The 25,819-nt window shown below is 49.9% G+C and overlaps 2 protein-coding genes across 20 annotated transcripts in view; one reads left to right on the top strand and one right to left on the bottom strand.

The window, feature by feature from the left end:
* Positions 1-4,847, top strand: part of TNRC6C (trinucleotide repeat containing adaptor 6C) — a 298,323-nt gene extending 293,476 nt beyond the window's left edge. For all 19 annotated transcript variants that reach the window (XM_083804806.1, XM_083804794.1, XM_083804795.1 and 16 more), the window contains 2 exons: positions 481-620; positions 1,818-4,847. In XM_083804806.1, coding sequence (XP_083660932.1) covers positions 481-620; positions 1,818-2,178 — 501 coding nt within the window. In that variant the 3' untranslated portion in view covers positions 2,179-4,847. The remainder of the gene's footprint in view (positions 1-480; positions 621-1,817) is intronic.
* Positions 4,848-21,601: 16,754 nt separating this feature from the next.
* LOC310883845 (GTP-binding protein Rhes-like) lies at positions 21,602-25,473 on the bottom strand. The gene has a single exon (XM_083804826.1). The coding sequence runs from the start codon at positions 23,793-23,795 to the stop codon at positions 23,169-23,171; it is 627 nt and encodes a 208-aa protein (XP_083660952.1). The 5' UTR covers positions 23,796-25,473; the 3' UTR covers positions 21,602-23,168.
* Between the last annotated feature and the right edge of the window lie 346 nt (positions 25,474-25,819).

Below are 25,819 nucleotides of genomic sequence, written 5' to 3' on the forward strand. Positions count from 1 at the left end.
GTAAGCTTAGAGGTGAATAATGTCTTACAGCAGGTTCAGAGGTATACAAGCTGCATTTTCTGTGGGGTTTTGTTTTTCTTCTAAGTCTGTCAGATCCTCTAGTCCTCTCTGTAGTATCGTTCAAAAGGAAGAACATAAGCTCCAAACCATCCAAAGTAACCCTGGGGAAAAATTAGTTAAATTTAGGAGCAATGCTTTTTCTTCAACTTATTTGTAGACTTCTGATTGTAAATATAGCTTGTATCACATAATTGGGGAAGTTTTGTGCACTGGACTGCAGGGAAGTCTTAAAAAGACAGGATGTCTCACTCATTGAAGACAGTGATAAGTCTATAAATAAATTCCTCTTATGGAAGTCAAGCATATTTTTTTCTTTCACACCTGCTTAGTCTTTAGCTTTAAAACTTGTTCAACAGGCAATAATTTTGAAGCGAAACCACAAAAGCACAGATAAATCTTTTCCCCCTTCTCTCTTACCAGATTGATGGTTCCACACTGCGGACACTGTGTTTGCAGCATGGCCCTCTAATAACATTCCACCTGAACCTGACACAAGGGAATGCTGTGGTCCGATACAGTTCCAAGGAAGAAGCAGCCAAGGCCCAAAAGTCTTTGCATATGTACGTTTCTGCTTTGTTTTTCCTTTGTTACAAAGCTACTTTTATCTTGGAACCTCTTCTCTTAAGCAACAAAATGAGCAGTTTTAGCTGTTTTAAAATCCATGTGACTAACTGGTATAGAACACAAGAGCTGGAGAATTTGAGTGATAAAATCAGTGAGGTTAGGAAGGATTAAAAATATAACAAATATAAAGACTGATGTTTGAAAAGAATACTTATCTGCTTAGAAAGGAAATTCCTTTATCAACATTTGTAGCATGAGTGTGATTAAAACACTGATTGTAGAGGAAATAGTTTGCTCTATGCCCAAACGATAAGGGTGGACCTTTCCTTAATAAAATGTTATAAAGCAGCATTCAGAGCTGACTGGAGATGAAAAATTGACCCATCTTAGTTACATCAATTTAAATGTGGTATCAGGTAAAAGAAATGCTGCCAAATGCGAAATTGATATCTGACTTTAAAGATGAGTACTTATATTAAATATGTACATATTAAAGTCCTTATGTTATCAGTGATTTGGAAGGCCTCCATTTAGTTGTTTTTTTAATAGGTTGTGGCATACCTATAGTTGCAGTGCTGGCAAAGAACAGGACAGACCTTGCTGAATGACAGAAGGGCACAGCAATACATGCCTTTGGGTTGCTGGCAAAATACAGTGGGATTTGTGGAAGCCAACAGGACAGTATTAAAGATATCAGCCACTGTCTGTTTCACAGATGAATGTTTGCGTGGAGTTGATTGCTGGAAAATACATTCCAGAGTGAACAGGCTCAGATCCCATCCCTCCCATCTGATTTGATAAGGGAATGGCTCACTCACTCTCTCTCAAGTTGCGTGGGGGTTTTGTTATGTAAATTAGAAACAGCAGTGATTAAATACTTCTTGAAAATTAATTTAAAATTCTATGAAAATTCAAGCCTAGAGTGCAGACTGTCTCCTGCGATGTATGTTGGCTAAATGAGGTAGTCTCCACACGTGTGGCTTTGTTTGCCTGTCGATATAGACAGGTAAATATGAAATAGTAGAGAGGGGTCTTTTTAAAGAGAATGGGGTTCCTAAAAGTGAGCAGATTTGGCCTAATCCGTCATCTCAAATTTAACACGGGGTGGGTAACGGATGCACAGAAATCTTGGATATCTCCAAAAGCACCGCCTGCGCCCCTCGTTTCACGTCACCTTTTGCTCTTGTCCCTAGGTGTGTCCTGGGAAACACTACCATCTTGGCCGAGTTTGCTGGTGAAGAGGAAGTAAACCGTTTCTTAGCACAAGGCCAGCCCCTGCCGCCCACCTCCAGCTGGCAGTCCAACACTGGAAGCAACCAGACGCGCCTGGGCTCAGCGGGCGGCTCGCACGGCTTGGTGCGTGGCGACGCCGGCCACTGGAACAGCCCCTGCCTGGGCGGCAAGGGCAGCAGCGACCTGCTGTGGGGTGGGGTGCCCCAGTACTCCAGCAGCCTCTGGGGACCCCCCAGCACCGACGACGGCAGAGTTATCGGGAGCCCCACACCTCTGAATACTCTTCTTCCAGGTGATCTTCTCAGTGGGGAGTCCATCTAGGAAACGAGAGAAACAAAATGGAAATAACAATCATCAGCACTAAAGGAAAAATAAAATTTGTAACCCTTTCCAGTCCCGGGCTTGATGAAGAATCCAGCTTTAACAGATCAGACTGGCAGCCCTTTTTTAGTACCTCTGTCCAATATCGAATATGAAACTGCAGAAGTCCTTGTGAACTGTTAATGAAACAGTATGGGCTACTTTTGGTCAGTGTCACATGCTAATGACAGGTTTTATTTTTTTCATGGCTTTTTGTTTTATGTTGTCTTTTTATGTTTGTATGGTGATTTTAAAAACAAACTATAAAAGCTGCTTAGAATAGGTCTATCATGAAGGGCACTTTTCAGAATTTGGGCTGGAAAGGGTTATTTTATCAACTTGGGGGGGGGAAGGGGAAATGAAAGCCTATTTAAAATGAGCCTGTGACTATTATGCACATTACCAGAGGCGGACCCAATAATCAGAAAGGGTGAAGTGTGATATTTACCATTGGTACAGAAAAGTAATGAATCTGAATGGTAACTCTTGACTGTACAGGTTGAATGGGGGGAGGGCGGGCGGGGGCTGGGGTATCTCTGTGTCCACTACTCCCATGGATCTGCCTATGCACATTACCCTTGTTTCATTACTTTTTCATGTCATTTTTTTAATCCCAAAAATATAAAAAGTTAAAAAAAAAAAAAAAGAACATATCAAACATGCAAATACTTGAATCCAGCAGGCCAATAACAAAATGTGAACACTTTCTAAGTCTAATTATTACACTTCCAGGTTGGCATCAGTACACAAAAAACAGGCTCTAAGAATTTTTTTTTTTAAAGTTCAGACTATATGTTTTTGTTTGAACAGATGTATGTATGTGAGTGTGCTTGTGTGTATGTGTGTGTACGTGTGCGCCCACGTGTGATTTAACTAAAAGTGTGAATTTTTTCCTTTTATTCAGTATATGCTTTTTATTTGCTCATTGGTCAAATGTTTAATTGTTATTAGCTTCTAACTTTGCACTGAGTGTCCGCAGCCCTTCTTGTAGCTAATCCTATAACGGTAAAAAGGAGAAAAAAAAAAAGAAAGAAAAAAAAAAGAAAAAAAAGAAAGAAACTGATAGAAGGGGCCGGCGACAATTCACGTGTAAATGTTTACTCAAGGACTCTTATCGCATTTTAAAAATTACAGTGTGTATCTCTGGAGAATAATATGTATATCTACCTTTAGCGGCTTTTTATTGTGGACTAATGCAAGAAAATTATTACCGGAGTATTGCACCATTTTTCCATTCGGAATATAAAGTTTAAAAAAATACTGTTGTTGAACTGTGGCCATAGATAATTGTAAAGAGTGGATAGTTCCCTTGCAAGCAGGAACAGAAACAAGCACTTGGACATAGGTTTTGACTGCTTTTGGAGGAGCCAGGAGTTTTGGCTCTCACCTGTTTACAGACCTTTTTTCTCCTTCAAACTTTAAAATAAAAAAGGAATTAAAAAAAAAAAAGAAAAAAAAAGAAAAAAAAAAGACTTCCATCGTAAAGAAAACTATTTTCAGAATGAAGATATGCTACTTCAGAGCTCTGGGATTGAACAGTGTTGTTGTATTATTCTTTTCTTTGGCCATTGCTGTGTACTATTTTTGTTGTTGTTTTCCTCCTCTTCGTCAAAGTGGCGAAAACTTTGTGATCACTATCTTGCACATGGTGGAAGATGTCTCAGGAAAGCCGGGTTTCCCGAGGAGCAACTCCACACCATTTCATGTATTTTTAAAACCCAACTCCTAGCACTGAAGATATTATTAAAAAACAAAATAAAAAAGACAGTAAGAAAGAAGAAAATACCTAATCTAATGTGTAGCAGTTACATATTTACCAAATAATGGACTCAAAAGAAATAGATGTTTGAAGAGTGCTTTATATATTAAAAAATTGCTTTATGTTTAAAAAAAGATCAATGTTTTTGATTGTTTTGAAAGGAAGAAAGACAATGGAATAACATACACTTCAAGTATGTTTTAAAAATTATATGAACATTGTGCTCCCTGCCTGCTTGGATCAGGAAACTTGTGCATTACATTTTTTTTTTTTTGGAAGATTAGCTTTTTAATGGTTTTATCAGATTTAAAGGGTCCTGCAAGATTGCAAATTAACAAAAGCTGGTTTTATAGAGGATCATGAACTATGCACAAACTGGGTTCAAGACTTGTTTTTTTCTCAAGTTTTAGTAGTGTATTTAGCTGAATAACCTTTCCTCAGAGTAATTGCATCTCATTGCCATTACACGCCTCCTACATATATATATTTTATATATATATACACACACACTCTCTTATATAAAATATGTATGTGTGTATGTGCGTGTTTACATACAATTTTTCATGCTGAAGTTTAGCATTGAGTTGTAGAAAAACTCCTGATATTTTGAAATTGGGAATGAAAATTTCTGTTTAGGGTTGGTGGGGTGGGTTTTTGTTTGGGGGCGCTTTTTTTTTTTTTTGCCTTTCCTTTTGGATTAAAGATGTCTGTAACTCTGAGATTAAAAACAAACAAACAAACAATTGTGGCTTTTAATGTTCTTTCTCCTCATAGAATGTGATTGTCAAAGAACATGCACCGAAAGTTGCTTTCAAGAGTACGAAGATTCTTTGAAACTTAATAAATTGCAGTTTTTTCTTGGCTGTTCAAATAATGTGTATTTTTCTTTTATGCAGGGGATACTAAAAAAAAAAAAAGTAAAATCTCATAAGGTATTTCATGGAGGAAGATTAACACTTTCAATATTAATGAGATTTAAGTGTAAAGCCAGGCAAATCACTCCTGTAAGTGTAGTCACACACTTGGAATATGTGTTTGTTGATGATGGCTTGTACCACGAATGCTTTGCATATCACATCCGGAAGAGTGATGCATAAAAAGTAGTAATCATTTTTTGTTATGTTTTTCTCATTTATTCATGTCTGTAATAATACAGTAGATTAATGGCTAACACTTTGAGTATTGAGAGACTGGAGGCTAAAGGCTCCTCTCCAGCTCCGCTGTTCAATCACGCTGTAGCTTCCCATTTTCTGGACCTAAATGTCTCTAGATCAAAATTGCCAGTTCCACTAAATTTTATGAAGCGGGCAAATAGCCCATAAATAAGATGGGAAAGAAACAAAAATATTTTCATGTTTGGCCTTTCAGGTTTGAACTCAAGGGAGATAAGTTGAATAGCTAACCAGGTGTAGCAGGCAAATCGCAGAAGGTTCCTGGAGGGACCCAAACTTGCTCCATCTCCCTTGCCTAAAGATGAGCTTACGTTCTCCTCCCACCTCCCTAAAACCAGTTCTTTACTTCTTGGTGGCATTACGGTGATTTATACTGAAAGCGTGATTTATCCCAAGTCTCCAGTGGTTGAGTCTGGACAGTATAACTCATGGCACTTCATTTGAGAAGGAAAGTAACTCGTGAAGAACTGGATTACCGAGGAAGCAGCTCACAGCACCGAACAGCTCTGCCAGCACCAGGGCTTCAGCCCAGCTTTCTGCTGGGGGGGTCTTTTCTCTCGCTGGGCTACTCTGCCATGAGCTGTGCGTGCAAGGAGAAAGACCCCTGAGCAGCGAGAAACCCAACCAACTCTTGAGTTTGCAGTTTTCTGACAGGTATGATACAGTTACAAATTATCAAAACTAGATTTTGGGGTCAGTTCTGTTACCTAAATAGCTAAAATTTCCAATCTGCAGCCTGTTCTGCGAATCTCATCCAGTATCTATACTGCCCCAGTATTGCACAGCTGTTGTCATAGTTGCTTTTTACTGTGAACTGCTTCCCCTTCCCATCCCCTACTATTTTTTTTAGTATTTTTTTTCTCTTCCAGGTGTTGGTATTGAAATTCTTGGAAGAGTTTCTATTTTTTTTTTTCTTTTTTTGAGCAAGGAGGGCTTTCAGTTTCAACTTTCCTGAGTTTTGTTTGCTTAGACATCGAAGTCCATCACAGAGTCAGATGTTTCAGGTAATGAGAGCATTTGTCATCCGTAAGGTTGGCAGATGGCTTTTTGTAAATCTGATACACTCTCAAAATTTAGTATCCACCCTGGTATGTTAAAAGAAATATAGCTTTTGGCCAAAATCGATCTTATAGTGTTTGGGTAGAAGTTTTTATTTTCAGTGTCATACTCTCTTCTGCTTTAATATTATCAAATATTTCTGAAATTGTAAAGATAGCTCTTGATGCTAAGGACGATCCTTATGTCTCAAGAATCTTTACAAGAGAACATCTAAAGAATTTGTGTTTTTAATGTATATTGCATTTACTGTATCTTCCATAGCACTTTCACTGCATGGCTCCCCTGTCTTCTAAGCCAAGAGAATTTCTCTTTCCTAAGTGGTCTGAAACTGTCAAACTTCTTAGTTACTTGTCTAGTTTGTGGGTGGCACTGGCAGAGCAGATTGTTTCGCTACTTCTGCTCCAAAAATATATTATTGTTCTTGATAATTCAATATATGATTGTGTATGTGAAGGAGCATTTTAATTAAAAATGTATATGGCTATCTGTATATGTTAAGACTTATTGGAAGAGTCTGGAAATGGAATCGAAATGCCCTTTCAGACGGGGGTTTTGGGCAGCTATAGCGTGGAGCATACCTGTGGTACCAGATCAAAGATCGCCACGGCGCCCCGCAAAGATCGTCTCACGCCGCCGTATACGAACTGCTGCTAGATGCCTGTTAGCGTCCTCGCGTTGTCAAAATGACAGGTGTACGAATTGTATCACTGTATTGATGCTGAATGTACAATCTCTGCAAAAGTCCTGCGTAGCCAGCTTCAGGGAAGGGGAGTTCTGGAAATTCAGAAACGGAGATCGGACGAACTCTGTACGTGAACTGTCCGGGTGCCTGACTTACCCGCGTTCCCCACGAAAACCCAAGGTAAACGACAGCTCCATAAATGTGTGGAAATGTCTGTGATTCGTGATGTTACCTTTAGTGGGAATTCAGAGGAGACTATGGGCCCATCCACGGACCACACAGGACAATTTTAGCTCCCTGCAGGTCTCTTGGACTGTTTTACCCAGGTCCTTGGGTGGCTTCGAAGGCGGTAACATACCCGGGAAACCTTAAAGTCTACGGGAGCAGCCAAACTTCTGTCCTCTCACATCCCCCCCCTTGTTCCCAGGGGGTCTCTTCCAGTAATATTGTGCTCTTGGAATTTGGGAGAGGCGCCTCCAGCACTCATCCACATTGTAGCTTTCCTGAGGGAGGACGGACTGCTAACGTGCCCATGTTCTAGTGGGCTCTAGGTGTCTTCCTCCAGCGGATACACCCATTCTCAGGTTAACTATTGCTTGCTGCAAGTTGCCAGACTACATGCTCTAACGGCCCCTCCAGCCTGTGCAAAGACAGTAGAGTTGACCATTTTAAATTACTCGCGCTCCCACCGTTTTCTCCTCTCTAATGACGACGTTTCATTAGAAGCGAATATGACACTTTGTCCTGTGTGTGCCCCCGGTGTTTGTTTTTTACTGTCAGATGCATTGGAAACAAGTTGCTTGTAAATTTTCTCTGATGAAAACGTGGTCCCAGTGCAGTCATGATTTCAGGGTTATTAAAATGTTATAAAACACAATAAGCTGGAAGATTGCTTTGCTTTCAATAAATACTAGTAGTAGTAAAGGTGGCTTGCCTTGAACTAGCCATGAAGCTGGGACTGCTGATGAGAAATCCCCCCAGCTGCTGCCTGCCTGTAGGCAGATCGCATCAAATAGTGACCTGTCCTAAATCGTTTTGGTCAGGGGATCGACTCAGTGATAGTCCAAACTGTGGCAGATTCCTCTCTCACTGCTCTGTAGTTCTTTCTCCTTTGCTCACTCCTTCATTTATGTTGGAAAAATATTTTCAAGCAGACTGAAGACCTGTGTGCTGACAGTGCTGGAAAGGAGCAGATGCTGTTTCTGTTTTTGCAGTGGTCTCCTTGGTGTGACTACAGTACTTCTGTTTTTTCTGTCTCTACCCTATAGGAGTAGGAGAAAACAGATTTGGCATTATTTTATCCGATTTGAAGTGGTACCCACTTGTTCTGCTTTTTCTGTCTCCTTCCCAACTCTTCTCTCCCTACAGATTACAGGAGACTTCTGACAGAGGCAGAGGAAATCAGTATTTTTCAGGTAAAGAACTGCAGCTTCTACCCGTGTGAAGTACACAGAAATGTATTTCTACTCCAGAAATGCAATCACGGTGCTTGGTGGGAGATTCCGCACAAGCATAAAGTACCTGAACTAAGAGGCACAGACACCAGTCCCCGTAGCTGAGCGGGCCTTGCCTCTCTCTTTGGGACGATCCCACGTTCAGCTGTATGATTGTAGGACGAATGGTAGTTGGCAAATAGTTCTGATTACCTTGTAATGCTTTTATTGCTAAATAGTTTTAAAAAAATAAATCTTCCAGGATGGGGAGAGTTGCACCTTCCCAGCCTGTGTAAGTGGGCAACAGCAAAGGTAAAATGCAACAGGTGGATGAGGCAAGCTAGTGAGGCCGGGAGCACAGGGATGGAAAAAAAAAACGTATAAGGAACTGCTTGATTCCGTTCGGTTATCTGTAGGGGGAGTTCATTTCTGAGTACCACCCCCAGAGAAGTGTTCCCTACTAGCTCTATCTCAGTGAAGGTTTTCTTTATACATCAGTGTGTAAGCATGAGCACCCAGTAAAGTGGTTCTAAAGCTATGTTCAACACTGTTGTGGTTTAACCCGGCTGGCAGCTAAACACCACACAGCCGTTCGCTCACCCTCCCCCCTCCCTCTCTGGGATGGGGGGAGAGAAACGGGAAAGTGAAGCCTGTGAGTTGAGATAAAGACGGTTTATTAAGACAGGAAAATAATAATAACAATAATAATAATAATAGTGATAATGGTAATAGTATTAACAATAATAATGTGTAAGAAAACAAGTGATGCACAATGCAATTGCTCACCACCCGCTGACCGATGCCCAGCCTATCCCCGAGCAGCCGGCCCCCCCACCCCGGCCAGCCACCCCTATATATTGTTTAGCATGACGTCAGATGGTATGGAATACCCCTTTGGCCAGTTTGGGTCAGCTGTCCTGGGTCTGTCCCCTCCCAGCTCCTGCTGCACCCCCAGCCTGCTCGCTGGCAGGACAGAGCAAGAAGCCGAAAAGTCCTTGGCCTGGTGTAAACACTGCTCTGCAACAATTAAAACATCAGCATGTTATCAGCGCTCTTCTCATCCTAATCCAAAACATAGCACCCTACCAGCTACTATGAGCTACTTAACTCTGTCCTAACTGGAACCAGGACAGATATCCACCCCTTATTCCATACCATTTATGTCATGCTCAGGTTACACTCTGTCCAATACATTCTAATTAATCACCATTTTCATCTATGATATATAGCAATCATGGTAGTGATGACATACATTATTATATAATAATTAACATACTACAATTCAACTCATGGGCTATTCTCACCCAGTATCAAATCCCCTTGAGGTACACACCGGACCTCCCCATTCTTTTGCATTACCCACCAAGTGCATCCAGGTCCCTGAGCAAAAGCAATTCCACGAATGGGTTTGCCTTTTCCTGAGGCAGGAGTAGCCCAGACTGTTTTACCCAGCATGTTTCTTACGTGCACTACAGGAACTTTATCCCCTTCTACAGTGCGTAACAGGTTTGATTGGGCAGGTCCAGCTCGGTTGGCAGATCCCCTGGTATTGACTAACCAGGTGGCCTTTGCCAAATGTGTATCCCAATTTTTGAATGTCCCAGCACCCATTGCTTTCAGTGTAGTCTTCAACAGTCCATTGTATCGTTCAACTTTTCCAGAGGCTGGTGCATGATAGGGGATGTGATACACCCACTCAATACCATGTTCTTTGGCCCAAGTGTCTATAAGGTTGTTTCGGAAATGAGTCCCGTTGTCTGACTCAATTCTCTCTGGGGTGCCATGTCGCCATAAGACTTGCTTTTCAAGGCCCAGGATAGTGTTCCGGGCGGTGGCATGGGGCACAGGATATGTTTCCAGCCATCCGGTGGTTGCTTCCACCATTGTAAGTACGTGGCGCTTGCCGTTGCGGGTTTGAGGGAGTGTGATGTAATCAATCTGCCAGGCCTCTCCATATTTATATTTCAGCCATCGTCCTCCATACCAAAGAGGTTTTGACCGTTTGGCTTGCTTGATTGCAGCACATGTTTCACAGTCATGAATAACCTGTGCTATAGTGTCCATGGTCAGGTCCACCCCTCGATCACGAGCCCATCTGTAGGTTGCATCTCTACCTTGATGGCCTGAGGTGTCATGGGCCCATCGGGCTATAAATAATTCACCTTTATGTTGCCAGTCCAGGTCCACCTGAGCCACTTCAATCTTAGCAGCCTGATCCACCTGCTGGTTGTTTTGGTGTTCTTCAGTAGCCCGATTCTTGGGCACATGAGCATCTACATGGCGTACCTTTACAACCAGGTTCTCTACCCGGGCAGCAATATCTTGCCACAATGCCGCAGCCCAGATGGGCTTGCCCCTGCGCTGCCAGTTGTTCTGCTTCCATTGCTGTAACCACCCCCACAGGGCATTTGCTACCATCCATGAATCAGTATAGAGATAGAGAACTGGCCACTTTTCTCGTTCAGCAATATCTAAAGCCAGCTGAATGGCTTTTACTTCTGCAAACTGACTCGATTCACCTTCTCCCTCAGCAGCTTCTGCAACTCGTCGTGTAGGACTCCATACAGCAGCTTTCCATCTCCGATGCTTTCCCACAATACGACAGGACCCGTCAGTGAACAAGGCATATTTCTTCTCATTTTCCGGTAGCTTGTTGTACAGGGGGGCTTCTTCAGCACGAACCACCTCCTCCTCTGGTGACATCCCAAAGTATTTGCCTTCTGGCCAGTCCATAATCACCTCCAAGATTCCTGGGCGACTGGGGTTTCCTATTCGAGCCCGCTGAGTAATCAGTGCAACCCACTTGCTCCATGTAGCATCAGTTGCATGATGCGTAGAGGGGACCCTTCCTTTGAACATCCAGCCTAGTACCGGCAGTCGGGGTGCCAGGAGGAGCTGCGCTTCAGTACCGACCACTTCCGAAGCAGATCGAACTCCTTCATATGCTGCCAATATCTCCTTTTCAGTTGGAGTATAGCGGGCTTCAGATCCTCTGTATCCCCGACTCCAAAACCCCAGGGGTCGACCTCGAGTTTCCCCAGGTTCTTTCTGCCAGAGGCTCCAGGTGGGACCATTCTCTCCGGCTGCGGTGTAGAGCACATTCTTTACATCTGGTCCTGTTCGGACTGGCCCGAGGGCTACTGCATGAACTATTTCCTGCTTAATTTGTTCAAAGGCTTGTCGTTGCTCAGGGCCCCATTCAAAAGCATTCTTCTTACGGGTTACTTGGTAGAGCGGGTTTACAATCAGACTGTAATTTGGAATATGCATTCTCCAAAACCCCACGACACCTAGGAAAGTTTGTGTTTCTTTTTTGCTAGTTGGTGGAGACATAGCTGTTATTTTGTTGATCACATCCATTGGGATTTGACGGCGTCCATCTTGCCATTTTATTCCTAAAAACTGGATCTCTCGTGCAGGTCCTTTAACTTTATTCTGTTTTATGGCAAAACCGGCCTTCAGAAGGATTTGGACTATTTTCTTCCCTTTCTCGAAAACTTCTTCTGCAGTGTCACCCCACACAATGATGTCATCGATGTACTGCAGGTGTTCAGGAGCTTCCCCCTGCTCCAGCGCAGACTGGATCAGTCCATGGCAAATGGTAGGGCTGTGTTTCCACCCCTGGGGCAGCCGATTCCAAGTATATTGGACTCCCCTCCAAGTGAAAGCAAACTGTGGCCTGCACTGTGCTGCTAGAGGGATGGAGAAAAATGCATTAGCGATATCAATTGTGGCATACCACTTGGCTGCCTTTGATTCCAGTTCATACTGGAGTTCTAGCATGTCCGGCACTGCAGCACTCAGTGGTGGCGTGACTTCGTTCAGGCCACGATAGTCCACTGTTAGTCTCCACTCACCATTAGACTTTCGCACTGGCCATATGGGACTATTAAAAGGTGAATGAGTCTTGCTGATCACTCCTTGGCTCTCCAGTTGACGAATTAGCTTATGGATGGGACTCAGGGAGTCTCGGTTGGTGCGATATTGCCGCCGGTGCACAGTTGTGGTAGCGATCGGCACTTGCTGTTCTTCAACCCTCAGCAACCCCACAACAGAAGGGTCCTCTGAGAGACCAGGCAAGGTAGACAACTGTTTAATGTCCTCTGTCTCCAAAGCAGCTATGCCAAAAGCCCAGCGGAACCCTTTTGGGTCCTTGAAATATCCTCTTCTAAGATAGTCTATGCCAAGGATGCACGGAGCATCTGGGCCAGTCACAATACGGTGCTTTTGCCACTCATTACCGGTTAGACTCACTTCAGCCTCCAATACAGTTAACTGCTGGGATCCCCCCGTCACACCATAAATACAGATGGGCTCTGGCCCTTTATAGCTTGATGGCATTAGAGTACATTGTGCACCGGTGTCTACCAAAGCCTTATACTTCTGTGCGTCTGACGTGCCAGGCCATCGAATCCACACAGTCCAATAAACTCGATTGTCCCTTTCCTCCCCCTGGCTGGAGGCAGGGCCCCTCTAGTCCTGGTCAGAATCTTCATTTCTGTGTTTAAAGGACTGCCTGCTGGAAGTTGGAGCAGCAAACCTTTCAGAGAACTCCTTTTTCCCAATTGTTTTCCTTTGCAATTCACGTACCCGTGCCTCTAGGGTCGCAGTAGATTTTCCATCCCATTTTCTCATGTCCTCTCCATGGTCACGTAAGTAAAACCACAGGGTGGCGCGGTGTGTGTGCCCACCATATTGTCTTCCTTGCATAGATGAACGTTTACCCCTAATAGCTGAGACACTGGTTTGTACAGGTGGGGAGGAAAATAAACTCTCTTTAAGTTGGTGGATCTCTTCAGAAAGTTTCTCCAAGGTATTCTCTTTTAGCTGGTGAACACTAGTTCGTTCAGGTGAAGGGGAAGATAATCTTTCTTCAAGTTGGTGGATCTTTTCAGAAAGTTTCTCCAAAGCATTCTCTTTTAGCTGGTGGACACTGGTTCGTTCAGGTGAAGGGGAAGATAATCTTTCTTCAAGTTGGTGGATCTTTTCAGAAAGTTTCTCCAAAGCATTCTCTTTTAGCTGGTGGACACTGGTTCGTTCAGGTGAAGGGGAAGATAATCTTTCTTCAAGTTGGTGGATCTTTTCAGAAAGTTTCTCTAAAGCATTCTCTTTTAGCTGGTGGACACTGGTTCGTTCAGGTGGAGGGGAAGATAAATTCTCTTTAAGTTGGTGGACCTCTTCAGAGAGTTTCTCCACAGCTGAGACACAGGCCTTTAGGGAAGAGGAGAGATTTCCTTCGTACTGCCGGAGTATTTTAGTCACTTCATTCACTGTGGGATTCTCCTCCGTTTTCCAGGTTAGTATTGCCAATGAGTTGGCATATGATGATGGGGCACTCCGTACAAACTTCCGCCACATGGGTGGTGTACACTGGACTGCATCTGGATCTGTGGATGTTTGTGCGTCATCTAGGTCCTTATAAATTACTTCCCGTATGGCCAATTCCCTCAGGTACTGAATTCCCTTCTCCATGGTGGTCCATTTGCTTGGTAAACATACAAGTTCTTCCTTGAAGAGATACCTTTCCTTCACAGCTGACAGGAGACGCCTCCAGAGGCTGCGAGATTGTGCTCCATCTCCAATTGCTTTGTCAATGCATGCGTCCCTAGCAAGGGATCCCAGCCGCCTGGCTTCCTTGCCCTCCAATTCCACATAATTGGCTCCCGTGTCCCAGCACCGGAGCAGCCAGGTGACAAGCTGCTCGCCTATACAGCGACCAAAATCTTTTCGCACATCTCGTAGCTCACGCTGGTATAGAGTCCGGGTAGTTACTGTTGATTTTCCGACATCCTCATCCTCATCTTCAGTCTCCTGCACCTTTGATGGCTGGTATGGAGTCCGGGTAGTTACTGTTGATTTTTCGCCATCCTCATCCTCATCTTCAGTCTCCTGCACCTTTGATGGCCCAGCCTCGTCTTCACTTCGCCCAGACTTAGCAGAAGACTGTCTGCGTTTTAAACGACCTGAGCCTCTATACCATTTTTTCACCTTGTCTACAGGGGCAACTTGCACTGCTACAGCTCGTTTCTCTGACCCAGCCACAGGGTCTGCCACAGGGGTTGGAATACCCTCTGCGGGGTCAACTTGCACTGCTACAGCTCGTTTCTCTGACCCAGACACAGGGTCTGCCACAGGGCTTGGAATACACTCTGCGGGGTCAACTTGCACTGCTACAGCTCGTTTCTCTGACCCAGACACAGGGTCTGCCACAGGGGTTGGGATACCCTCTGCGGGGTCAACTTGCACTGCTACAGCTCGTTTCTCTGACCCAACCACAGGAGTGGGAGCAGCTGCACGAGCTGGGGCAGCTGCAGGAGCTGGGGCAGCTGCAGGAGCTGGAGCGGCTGCAGGGGCTGGAGCTGGAGCGGCTGCAGGAGCTGGAGCGGCTGCAGGGGCTGGAGCTGGAGCGGCTGCAGGAGCTGGAGCTGGAGTAGCTGCAGGAGCTGGAGCTGGAGCGGCTGCAGGAGCTGGAGCGGCTGCAGGAGCTGGAACTGGAACGGCTGCAGGAGCTGGAGCTGGAGTAGCTGCAGGAGCTGGAACTGGAGCGGCTGCAGGAGCTGGAGCGGCTGCAGGAGCTGGAGCTGGAGTAGCTGCAGGAGCTGGAACTGGAGCGGCTGCAGGAACTGGAGCTGGAGCTGGAGTAGCTGCAGGAGCTGCAGCTGGAGCGGCTGCAGGAGCTGGAGCTAGGTTGCTAATAGCATCAATTGCAGCTCGATAGGCACAAGCCAGACCCCAGCACGCTACAGTGATTTGTGTCACTTTGGAACTGCCAGAGTCATGACACCTTTTTTTCAAGCATTCTGCCAGCTTTTTAGGATTTTGCAGTTGTTCAGGGGTGAATGTCCAAAACACTGGAGGTGACCACTGCTCTAGAAACCTGCCCATATCCTCCCACACTCCCTGCCACTCGCAACTACCCTGCCTCAAGACAGATCTCCGGATGAGATTCCTAAGTAGTTGTTTAACCCTCCACAAAATCTGAAGCGCATTCAGGAGACATAACAACAAGAGCAGGCTGGTCTGAGTATCCCAAGGATATTCAACATCTCGGAGAACCACCGTAACTAACTCGGGGGATAAGAGGGTGGTGGTGAAGGAGAAAGGGAGAGTGAACAGGTAGGGAAACATGTCTTCCCCTGTCCCCTTCACAGATTGGCTCCCTAACGAAAACAGGCAATAGGTGTAATTGCTAATAGTTTCCGAGATATGGGTTCCAAAGTATAGAGTCGATGTCAGTGCTGAGTACAAATACCAGGTTAAAGTCGTGACCAGATATTTCATCATTTCATAAGCCATTGTTACACCGCACAGTACCATAACAATCTTAAACCAGGGCCCGGAAAGGATAAACAGTGCAACAGGGAGCACATACAGAAAGTAACGCACCATAAAACTCAATTTGGAATACAGGTACAGCAGACTGGAGATTAAGGCAATCAACATCGTGACTAGCAACTATTAAGCAGGTCCAATACTTATACCAATTTTAGTTTAACACACTCTGGTCAGATTTGTCGATATCTCAACCCTTCGGGCCCCACGTTGGGCGCCAAAAAGACTGTTGTGGTTTAACCCGGCTGGCAGCTAAACACCACACAGCCGTTCGCTCACCCTCCCCCCTCCCTCTCTGGGATGGGGGGAGAGAAACGGGAAAGTGAAGCCTGTGAGTTGAGATAAAGACGGTTTATTAAGACAGGAAAATAATAATAACAATAATAATAATAATAGTGATAATGGTAATAGTATTAACAATAATAATGTGTAAGAAAACAAGTGATGCACAATGCAATTGCTCACCACCCGCTGACCGATGCCCAGCCTATTCCCGAGCAGCCGGCCCCCCCACCCCGGCCAGCCACCCCTATATATTGTTTGGCATGACGTCAGATGGTATGGAATACCCCTTTGGCCAGTTTGGGTCAGCTGTCCTGGGTCTGTCCCCTCCCAGCTCCTGCTGCACCCCCAGCCTGCTCGCTGGCAGGACAGAGCAAGAAGCCGAAAAGTCCTTGGCCTGGTGTAAACACTGCTCTGCAACAATTAAAACATCAGCATGTTATCAGCGCTCTTCTCATCCTAATCCAAAACATAGCACCCTACCAGCTACTATGAGCTACTTAACTCTGTCCTAACTGGAACCAGGACAAACACATTGCATTATTCTAACATCCTTTATTTCTCGCTCTTCTGCTTACCTGCTACATGTTTTGGTGCTGTCTCCCCCACCTGCATTTTAAACTTTTGCTGTACCCGGAAGAAATTTCAGAATTATTCTCTCATAGTGCTTCAGCAGCCTTGAAAAATAGTTTCCTGGGGCTTTCCTGAAAAACCTGTGCAAGAACTGAAGTCGAGTGCTCAGGGACACAGGGACCAGTGACTCCCAGCCCAGCACCTGGCCCGTGACAGCCCCTGGTGCTGCTTTCAAGCCCGACCATTAGAGACAAAAATTGGTGTTGACACAAAATAAAGCTTAATATTTAGTCTGCAGTGCACTGGTTGCTCATGATTTAGTGGAGATTCAGGAGCAAAGCCCTAAACCCTGGGAATACGAGGAAGAGAAAGTATCCAAATATAATGGTATCCCAGTACATAGGTAAGAGGTTGCGTTGTCCTCTAGTGTAGATAACACCAAGTAAAGGTGTTGATCTTTATCACCTTACAGTTCCAGCACCCATCTGTGCTTTGGAATCCAGGTTCCAAGACACTCGTGATTTACCCCCGTAGGCTCCAGCTGTAGCTGAGAAGAAAGGGAAGCTTTTCTGAAATAAGCCTAGTGAGAAGTGGTTGGAGAATTCTCCTTTTCCACTTGGACCTTCAACAAGGCTGGGAGGCCAAATAGCGTATTTTCCAGATGGGATTGTTCTTAGGATTCTTGTCAACACAGTGCATTTAAAGTGCACTATTCCACCTGGCAGGAGAAGTGACTGAAGTATTTTTAAAAATGCTTCTCCTGCTGCTGGCTGTGCCCCAGCCCCCGCCTGTCCCATCCCGTCCCGAGGGCGCTGGGCGCAGGAGTGCTGGGGCTTGGGGTGCGCCGTGGTCGGCTCGTGGTGCAGGTCCTGCACCAGGGAGATGGAGCAGGGCTGGCTTCAAGGAGCTTCCCACAGCCCGGCCTTGCCTTGTTGCCTGTCTGGGCAGCCTGGTTTTGTTAGGCTGGGAGCATTTTAAAAAAAAAGTACGAGGGCAGTTTAGGTGTTTACATGCTCACTGAGGCTCCTAAATGGAGGCTTCTGGGTTTGAAAAAAACTTCAAGCAAATTTCTGCCTGTCTCCTGTCGGCTGAGAGGTCATCATTAAAAGGCAAAGTGCTGTGAAGCTGCCTTGCAGATGCTTCAAGTCCTGCGGCATGCAGCTGCTGAGGGTTGTGTGGTTATCGGGGTGCCAGGCCCCCGAGAGGTGGCAGGATGGGTGATGCTGGTGCTGAGCGGCCGTGCACCTTCACAACTGTGCAGCCCACGTCTTCCCTCACACCTATGGCTTCATACACTGAAATGTCCCCTCGGAAAAAAGCTGGGCGCTGCCCAAAACCCACGCTAGCCCTCATTTTGGACCCGTCTATGTGCCCACATCTTCATCCCTCAGCCAGCAACAAACCCAGTGGGGTTGTCACGGTGTCGGGGCAGAACAAAGCAGAACAAAGGGCTGACTGTGGGCAGCAGCAGAGGGGCTCCTCTCCCATCCCCCAGCACGGCCGGGGGGGACACACGGGAGCCCCCCCAGCAGCAAGGAGCCGCCCGGCTGCAGCCGCTGAGCAGCACCGGGGGGGCAGGAGGGATCTGCCAGCACCAGGCCGGGACCCCCGGGGTGGTGGCAATGTTGCAGGGCTGGGAGCCTAGAGTGGGGTCTGGGGCAGCCCCTGGCTTTGTGCCCCCCCTATAATTCAGTATAATTCAGCATAATTCACTACGGGGAACGGGAGCAGCGCAGTGCGTGTTGTGGAGGTGTGTGAGGCATGGCTGTCCTCCCCAAAAATCCTTCCCCAAAGCCTTCCCCCAAAGTCCTCCCCAAAGTCCTCTCACAAATCCTCCCCAAAGTCCTCCCCAAGCCCTCCCCACAGGCTCACATTGAGCCACGCATTTGACCAAGCTCCTTGCTTGGAAGCCATCTCAGGCCGATTTTGTGTCATTGCCGGGAGGGTGCGACGTGACAGAGCACGACCCGGAGCACAAGTGCTGTGAGGAGCGGCTGAGGGCACTGGGGGCGGTTGGTCTGGGGAAGAGGAGGCTCAGGGGAGGCCGCATTGCTCTCTGCAACTGCCTGAAAGGAAGGTGTGGGGAGCTGGGGGTCGGCCTCTTCTCACAGGTAACTAGTGGTAGGACTAGAGGGAATGGCCTCAAGTTGTGCCAGGGGAGGTTCAGGCTGGAAACGAGGAGCCATTTCTCCTCATAAAGAGCAGTCAGGCAGTGGGACGGGTTGCCCAGGGAGGTGGTGGAGTCACCGTCCCTGGGGGTGTTCAGGGAAAGGTTGGACGTGGTGCCTGGGGACATGGTTCGGTGGGTGATGGTGGTGGTAGGGGGATGGTAGGACCAGATGATCTTGGAGGTCTGTTCCAACCCTAATGATTCCAGGATTCTAGGATCCTGTGACTCTTCGGAGCTCCCAAGGCAGCAGGACGTATTTCCCCCCCGGGAAGCAGGGAAGGGCACTGCCCCTGGGGCCTGCTGCTGCTGCCCCCATGCCACCTCTCGCGTGGCCACCCGGCCGTGCAGAGCAGGGCCCCGAGGACCCCCTGGGAGCGCCCTGGTTTGGCTCATGGGATGCGAGGACAGTGGGGTCAGGCTCTGCAGAGCACTCAGCCTGCCGGCTTGTTTTCCCCAGAGCTGCACCTCGCTCAGCGCAAGGCCCTGAAGACAAACACGGCTAATTATACCCCCAACAAGTGCGTGCCGCTCTCCCTTTTAAAATGTTTTGCTTTCTCGTTCAGTGTCCTTGGCTGAAGTGTTTGTGCCACTGCTCCCCATCAATCACACCCCGAGCAAGCTGCAGCAGCCAGCACCAATTAGGCACAGCACCCGGGCGCAGCTGAGGCCTCCCCCCGCGGGCAGCGCCGCTGTCACTGGCGTGCAGCTCTCGCGGGCGGCATCTTGATTCCCCCTGATTGTTTGTGCACACAAATTAAGTGGGAGCATCTCGCCACGGTTTGATGGGCTGTGCCACATGATGTGGAAGAGAACCAGGGCGAGCACACGGCGCTCTGCTCCTGGGGGACGTGGGCGAGAGCAAGGACGGGGCTGGAGGCTGCTATGGCCGCGAGTCCAAGCGGGGAAAGGAGAGGGGGAGGAAGGGAGAGCTGCCATGGGAAGATGCTCGGGATCTTTCCAGCATCTCAGGGATGGGAAGAGCAGCCCTTGGTTCTGCACGGGATGGGGTCAAGTTGCTGCAAAGGGTTTTTGTGTAGAAAAGCAGCACCAGGGATCTCAGCAGCAGCCAGGGCTGGGCTGTGAGTGCTGCATGCCCGGCACGCAGGGGCTGTGGTGCTCGGAGCTGCTCGTGGAAGGACAGCAACTGGGGCACTGCCACCCCACAGGGGCAAGGATGTGTCCCTGTCCTGCTGTCCTCAGGCACTGCCACCCCGCAGGGGCAGGGACATGTCCTCGTCCCGCTGTCCCCTGCTACAAACATGGTGTCAAAGCAGAACGGCTCCTCAGGGCCACCTACACATGGATGTAACAGACCACCTGTGGAAAAAAAAAAAAAAAAAAGAGAAAAAGAAACTTAAACTACAGCTAATTAATTACAAGGAATGGTGTGACAAGACCTCTGCAGTCCCAGAGGTGGGATGGGGAGCACAAGCACTGCCACTGCCTGGGATGGGGTGGCTCGCTGGGCACAGAGGCTTTTCCCCAGATCCCCCATCCCTTGTTATAGCAGCCTCCAGCACACAGTCAAGGGAACCAAGGACCCTTCAGCCCCAGCAAGTCCCAGTTCCCCCAGGCCACATTGATGGGCATCATCCCTTCCCCATGCTGCATCTTCACACACAGGAGGGCTTTGAGCAGCTGCTCTGGAGGCAAGAGCCCCTTTGCTTCTTCCCTCAGCCCCCAAAGAGAAGCCCCCAGGCTGCAGATGCCCAGGGTTAATCCTGTCCCCGCAGGTGTGCTGGGGACAGCTGAGTGCTTCAGCACCAAGCTGGGCTTCCCCAAAGCCCCAGCAGGAAGCGTCCGACCTGGCTACTCGCTCCCTGCAGGCCAGGGAAGCGGCCGGGCGGGCAAATCTTGCTCCTCTTTCCACTCAGGTGCCCATGGCGTGGTGGCAGCCCTCGCCACCCCCTGTGTGCACCGCTTGGGCTCTGCTCCATCGATGATCACCTGCCCTCAGCTTCCCGCTGCCAGTTGTTGGATGTTGTAGCTGTGATCTGGGGAGCAAAAGCCAGCTCACTTCTTGCCTCTACACCGCCCTGCGTGACCCAGCTGCCCTGCGAGGGCCCTCAACTGCATCCTTCTGCTAAAGCAAAGGATGAACCCGATTGTATGCCCGCGTAGGCCACCAGGCACAGGACCTTCAGATTTAAACTCCCTTGGTGTATTTGCAGTCAGGCCACCTCTTGGCACATGGCTGTGCGCAGGCAGAAGGCAGGGGCGGGCTCGCAGGACAGGCACCAGGAGCTCTTAGGGTGCTTCCTGACTCGTGTGGTTCTCCCAGGTCCCACAAACACCCTAAGGAGCAAAGCCAGAGCCCCCTGCGGAGCCCCAGGAGGCTGGCATCCCTCCTGACCACCCCCGCAGCCAGGCCCGTGGCTGTGCAGCACCCCCAGGCACTGCAGCCCCCAGCCAAAGCTGCCCTGCCGCAGCCCCCTCCCAGCCATCTCCCCTTCCCCAGCGTGCCGGGGGGGGGGGGGGGGGTCACCCCAGGCCTTGGGGGGGTGTGTGGGGGTGTATAACACAGCCAGGCATTGGGTGTGCTGCTCCAATGGCTCTGCTCATTGCTGAGCATCCCGCCCCCGCTGCTTTGGGCTGGGGGGGGGAAGAGAGAGGGTGGGGGGACAGGGGGCTCTGCCCGCTGCCTGCGGGATGCCAAAGGCACCGGGGCTTCGTGCATCGCCCTGGTGGCACAGGGCCGGAGCACCCCGCGGGCCGCGTGCCGCCAGGTGGGCCTGGCTGCCAGGAGCGAGCTCTCGTTGCGCTCTGTTTCCTACCGGGAGGAGACCCCTTTTCCCCAGGGATCGCCTCTGCCCAAGCCGTGCCGTGTGCCCTGGCAGTTCTGGGCTAGGAACGACTGCTGCCTCGCTGCCATCCGGCCTCCCCGCCCCGCACAGCACCACGGCACCACGAGGTAGGTGCACGGGGGGGGCACCCGACCCCCACGGCCCCAGCTGGCACCAGGGGGTCCCGCTGCGGCTGCCCACCCTCCCAGTGCCTCTCCCGGCCTCAGCCCGTGCCAGGCTCGGGCAGGGGGATTTTCACCCTCCCAGAGCTGCCGGCAGCCCCTGCCACTGAGGCGGTGCCCGTGGGGACAGTGCCTGGGGGGACACACGAGGTTTGGCCTTGGGGAGGGTCAGCTCCTGCGTCAGGGTCAGCCCTGCTCGGGGAGGACCCACAGGATCCCGGTGTGCGATCCCCAGCGATCCAGGCTGGTGTGAGCAGGGACACACCGCCTTCGGGATGGGTTTCTGACCCCAGCTCCCGTGGGCACGGGACAGGTTGGGCGGCTCTTCAATCTGCCAGGCTTTGACATCTTTATGGTGTTTGTGTGGCTGCCAAGCAGGTTAAACGCGCCTTACAGCGAGGGTGGGCTGTACAAGGGGAGAGGAAATGGGTGCACGCCGCAGTATTGTAAATACTGCCCTTCTGTGCTCTTCTCCCGCTCCTTTTGTTATCGCTTTTAATGTGTTTATGGTTTTTATTACGGTGGATCAGGTGTCTTTTAAGGGCTGCTGGTTTTTTCTGTACTTGAACGCGAGACAAGCTGTTTTAGTTACTCACAGCTTGGTAAAAAAAAATGCAGTGGTTGAGTTATCAGGAAAATCACCCCACCGAGTGCACCGACAGTGCCAGGGGAGCTGGGGCTGTGCCAGGACACGCCAGATAAGGGCAGGGCACGGAGGAGGGAAAACAAATACAGTGATAAGGGGTCTGGGCACAAAGCACTTGTATCAGGCACTACGGCAGAAAGGCACCGCAGAAAGAAACCCACACGTTTTCCAGCTCTACTTTGCAACATGTTTATTGGGTACACTTAAAAAAAAAAAACAGACATAGAAAAGAGAAAACTGAAGAGATGCATAGACCATGATATTGCCTGCTCTACGCGCCTACTCAAGTACAAAACCAAAACTACTTTGGACACTGGACGTGCCGGTGTTAACATAGCTGCCCCAGAACATGGCACGTGCCAGTGCTGGGGCCAGGTGGACGCAGGACCCGGCGGAGACCCGGGAGGGTGGCACTGGCAGGGTGCAGCATGGCACATGGATGCCCACGTCTGCTTTTTGATGTGAGCAGCCAGAGCCCCGTCACTTGCCCCCTTCCTAGCGGGCGAGGAGCCTCCCGCCTGCCCGCAAGCTCGCTGTCGCACTGCTGCAGCCCCAGCACTTTGAGCCCCCCCCTTGCCTCGGCTCACCTCCGCCTGCTGGCTCGCGCAGCGGTTTCTCAGGTGGGCGTTCTGCTTTTTTGGGAACTCGCCCTCTCCCTGCACCTTCCCGGCGCTGGCCAAACCAAAGCGACCGGCATCCCATCCGAGGGTCTCCTCCTTTCGCCCCACAAACCCTCTCTGGTCCCAGCGGGCTGGGCGGGGACGAGGAGGGAAGGGGTGGGAGGGAGCGGGGTCGCTTTTGGCCGAGGCAGCGCCTCTCCCCACCCAGCCCACCTGAGTTCCCAGCCGCCGCCGTCCTGCCAGCCCCGGGCGGCCGGCTCAGCACACCGAGCAGCTGTTGGTCTTGTTCATGGGCGGCCGCAGCGTGTGCTCCTTGGGGAACGTCTCCCTCCTCTTGCAGAGCGCGGGGCTGAGCCGGCTGGGCAGGTTGGCTTGCTGCAGCAGCTCCCTGAAGACCTCCAGCACGTTCTCGTTGTCCTTGGCCGAGGTCTCCACGAAGCGGCTGTTCCAGTCCAGCTCCACCAGCGACAGCGCATCCTCCGCCGGCACCTGCCGCTCGCCGCCGCTCTCCGCCTTGTTGCCGACCACCACGATGGGGGGAAACTTGTCCTCCTTCACCTCCAGGATCTCCTCCCGCAGGCTCTTGACGCTCTCGAAGGACTCGGCGTCGTCGACGGCGTAGACCAGGGCGAAGGCGTCGCTGTTCTGGATGGAGAGCTTCCTCATGGCCGGGAAGGAGTAGCTGCCGCTGGTGTCCAGGATTTCCACCGTGACCGTGGCGCCGCTCACCTCGTACTCCTTGCTGTGCAGCTCCTCCACCGTGCGCCGGTGCTTGGGCTCGAAGGTGTCCAGCAGGAAGCGGCGGATCAGCGCCGTCTTGCCCACGCCGGCAGCACCCAAGAAGACCAGGCGCACGTGGTTCTTCTCCTTCACCACCAGGGACATGGCTGGGCGCGGAGGCTTTCCAGGGGACGGGATGCTCCGCAGCTGGCGCTCAAGCTGTGGGTGTCCCTGGGTGGCTGCAGCCCCAGTGTCTGTCTGTCTGTCCGTCCCTGCAGCCCCGTGCAGCCGGCGAAGTTTGGTGCCACCTCCCTGCAAACTTTTCCCGGCCGTTCTGCTGCAGACGCTACCGTTCCCCAGACCTGCTCATCTTTTATCCTGGTTCCTCTCTGCCATGTGGCACCCGGCTGTCCAATCTCCGTGGGTTGAGGGTGCTGAAGGAGGAGGGCAGGGAGGGAGGAGAGCGGGGTGCTCCGGGCCAATCCGCGGCGCTCAGCCCTGGAAAGCCACTCCAGCCCTGGAGAGCACCGCGCTGCGTTGCACATTGCGCTTGCATCTCTCGCCGCTGCCGGCAGCGCCGGGGAGCTGGCAGCATTGCAGCTGGCCAGCCCTGCCCAGAGAGCAGCCTGTGCTTCTTGGCATGGGCTTGTACTCAGCAGGGGAGCTGAGCCGTGCTCGCCCTCCCGTTGGGTGGCTCATGGGCGGACATGGCAGGGGGACATCTGCAGCCTTGCCCACGCCTGTCTGGGTCCGGCGCTCGTTTTTGGAGCGGCGTGATGCGAATGTGCCCAACCGCTCCGTGATCCTATGAAATGTTTGACCTGAGGGGGAAAGTAAGATCTCCCTGAAAGCCGTGCGTCATAGTCTCCATGTTCAGCTGTCAGTTATTCTGTGATTTTATGAAATATTTAGCCTGGGGGGAAAATAAAATCTCCCTGCAAACGGTGCGCTGTCATCTCCGAGAGCAAATCACAGACAGTCGCGGGTGGGACCGCTGACCCTGCCCGGGCTGCAGCAAGGCTTTGACCCAGAGCTGCCAAGGTCTCCGCAGGACCCAGGGCGGTTCGGGCTCTGGCACAGAAGCTGTAAACCCAGTGAACAGAGGGCAGCTGCGGTCGGAGGTGCTCCGTGTCCCTGACACCGGCTGCTGAGAGGTTTTGGAAGTGGGACGCGTTCCCAGGGCAGCAGCGTGGCAAAAATGGGGTCAGAGCCAGGCTGTGCGAGCTCAGCAATGCCTAGCCCCTCCGAGGGCAGGGCGAGACGCTGGCCTGCGATGCTGGTGGAACCCTCAGCACCGGGAAATGATTTTCAAACCACACAACCCTCCTGACCAAATACCAGTGTTCAGCTTGTGGGTTCAGGCTGAGCACACAGCATCAGGAGGGAAGGGGTGGTTGATTTACCAGGCAGAGGAGCAGGGCGCATGATGTTTCCCTTCTCTGGGCGGCCAGACATCACATTGGGAAGCGGGTTTGCTGGTGAGCATGCAGGTTGCCATATCTGGACACTTTTCCTCAGCAGCCACCTCTTATCCTTCATGCTAGAGTCATCACTTTTCATCACTCGTGCAGCTGATTTATGAAAAGTGCAAATAAAGAGGGAGCTTGTTGACAAGACAAAGTAAGTCTTTATCAAAATTCTGTGTGTGTGTGTATTTTTTTCCTAGCTGTGGACTAGTTTCTGTAATTTTCATGCAGTTGGTTTCCTTTCGCTAGCAAACTACCAGTTGGTTTTTCTTTTGATAGCAAACTACCAGTTTCATCATTTAGTTCTGACTGTGTTTGTTCTGCTGATTTCAAAAGCCCTTTTCACAAGAGTTACTCCTGCCTCTTAATTCCCCAACTGCAACTGTATTTTAGCAGTATTAAGCACTTTCCTTATCTGATCCTATTACGAGGAGAGCCAGGAGGTTTCACTGGGGTTAGCAGGGTCCCTACTCAGTCTGCACAGGGAGAAGAGGAAAGCCTGATGGGATGGGTGGTGGGTGTCCAAAACTACCCGTGGCATCCGTGGGGTTTGGCACCACCCAGTAGTGCACCATCCACCACGGTATTAGAAGGAGCTGAGGATACAGAAGGCATCCTGGTGTGGCCACAGGGCTGCTGTTGGCCAAAAACTGGGAGGAGAGATGGATTCGCAGTGAGTGCCTGGGGACCGCCAGCATTGAGCACAGGACCGAAGGGAGGGCT

The sequence above is a fragment of the Anser anser genome (genome assembly GCF_964211835.1).
Source record: "Anser anser genome assembly, chromosome: 19".
Lineage (NCBI taxonomy): Eukaryota > Metazoa > Chordata > Aves > Anseriformes > Anatidae > Anser > Anser anser.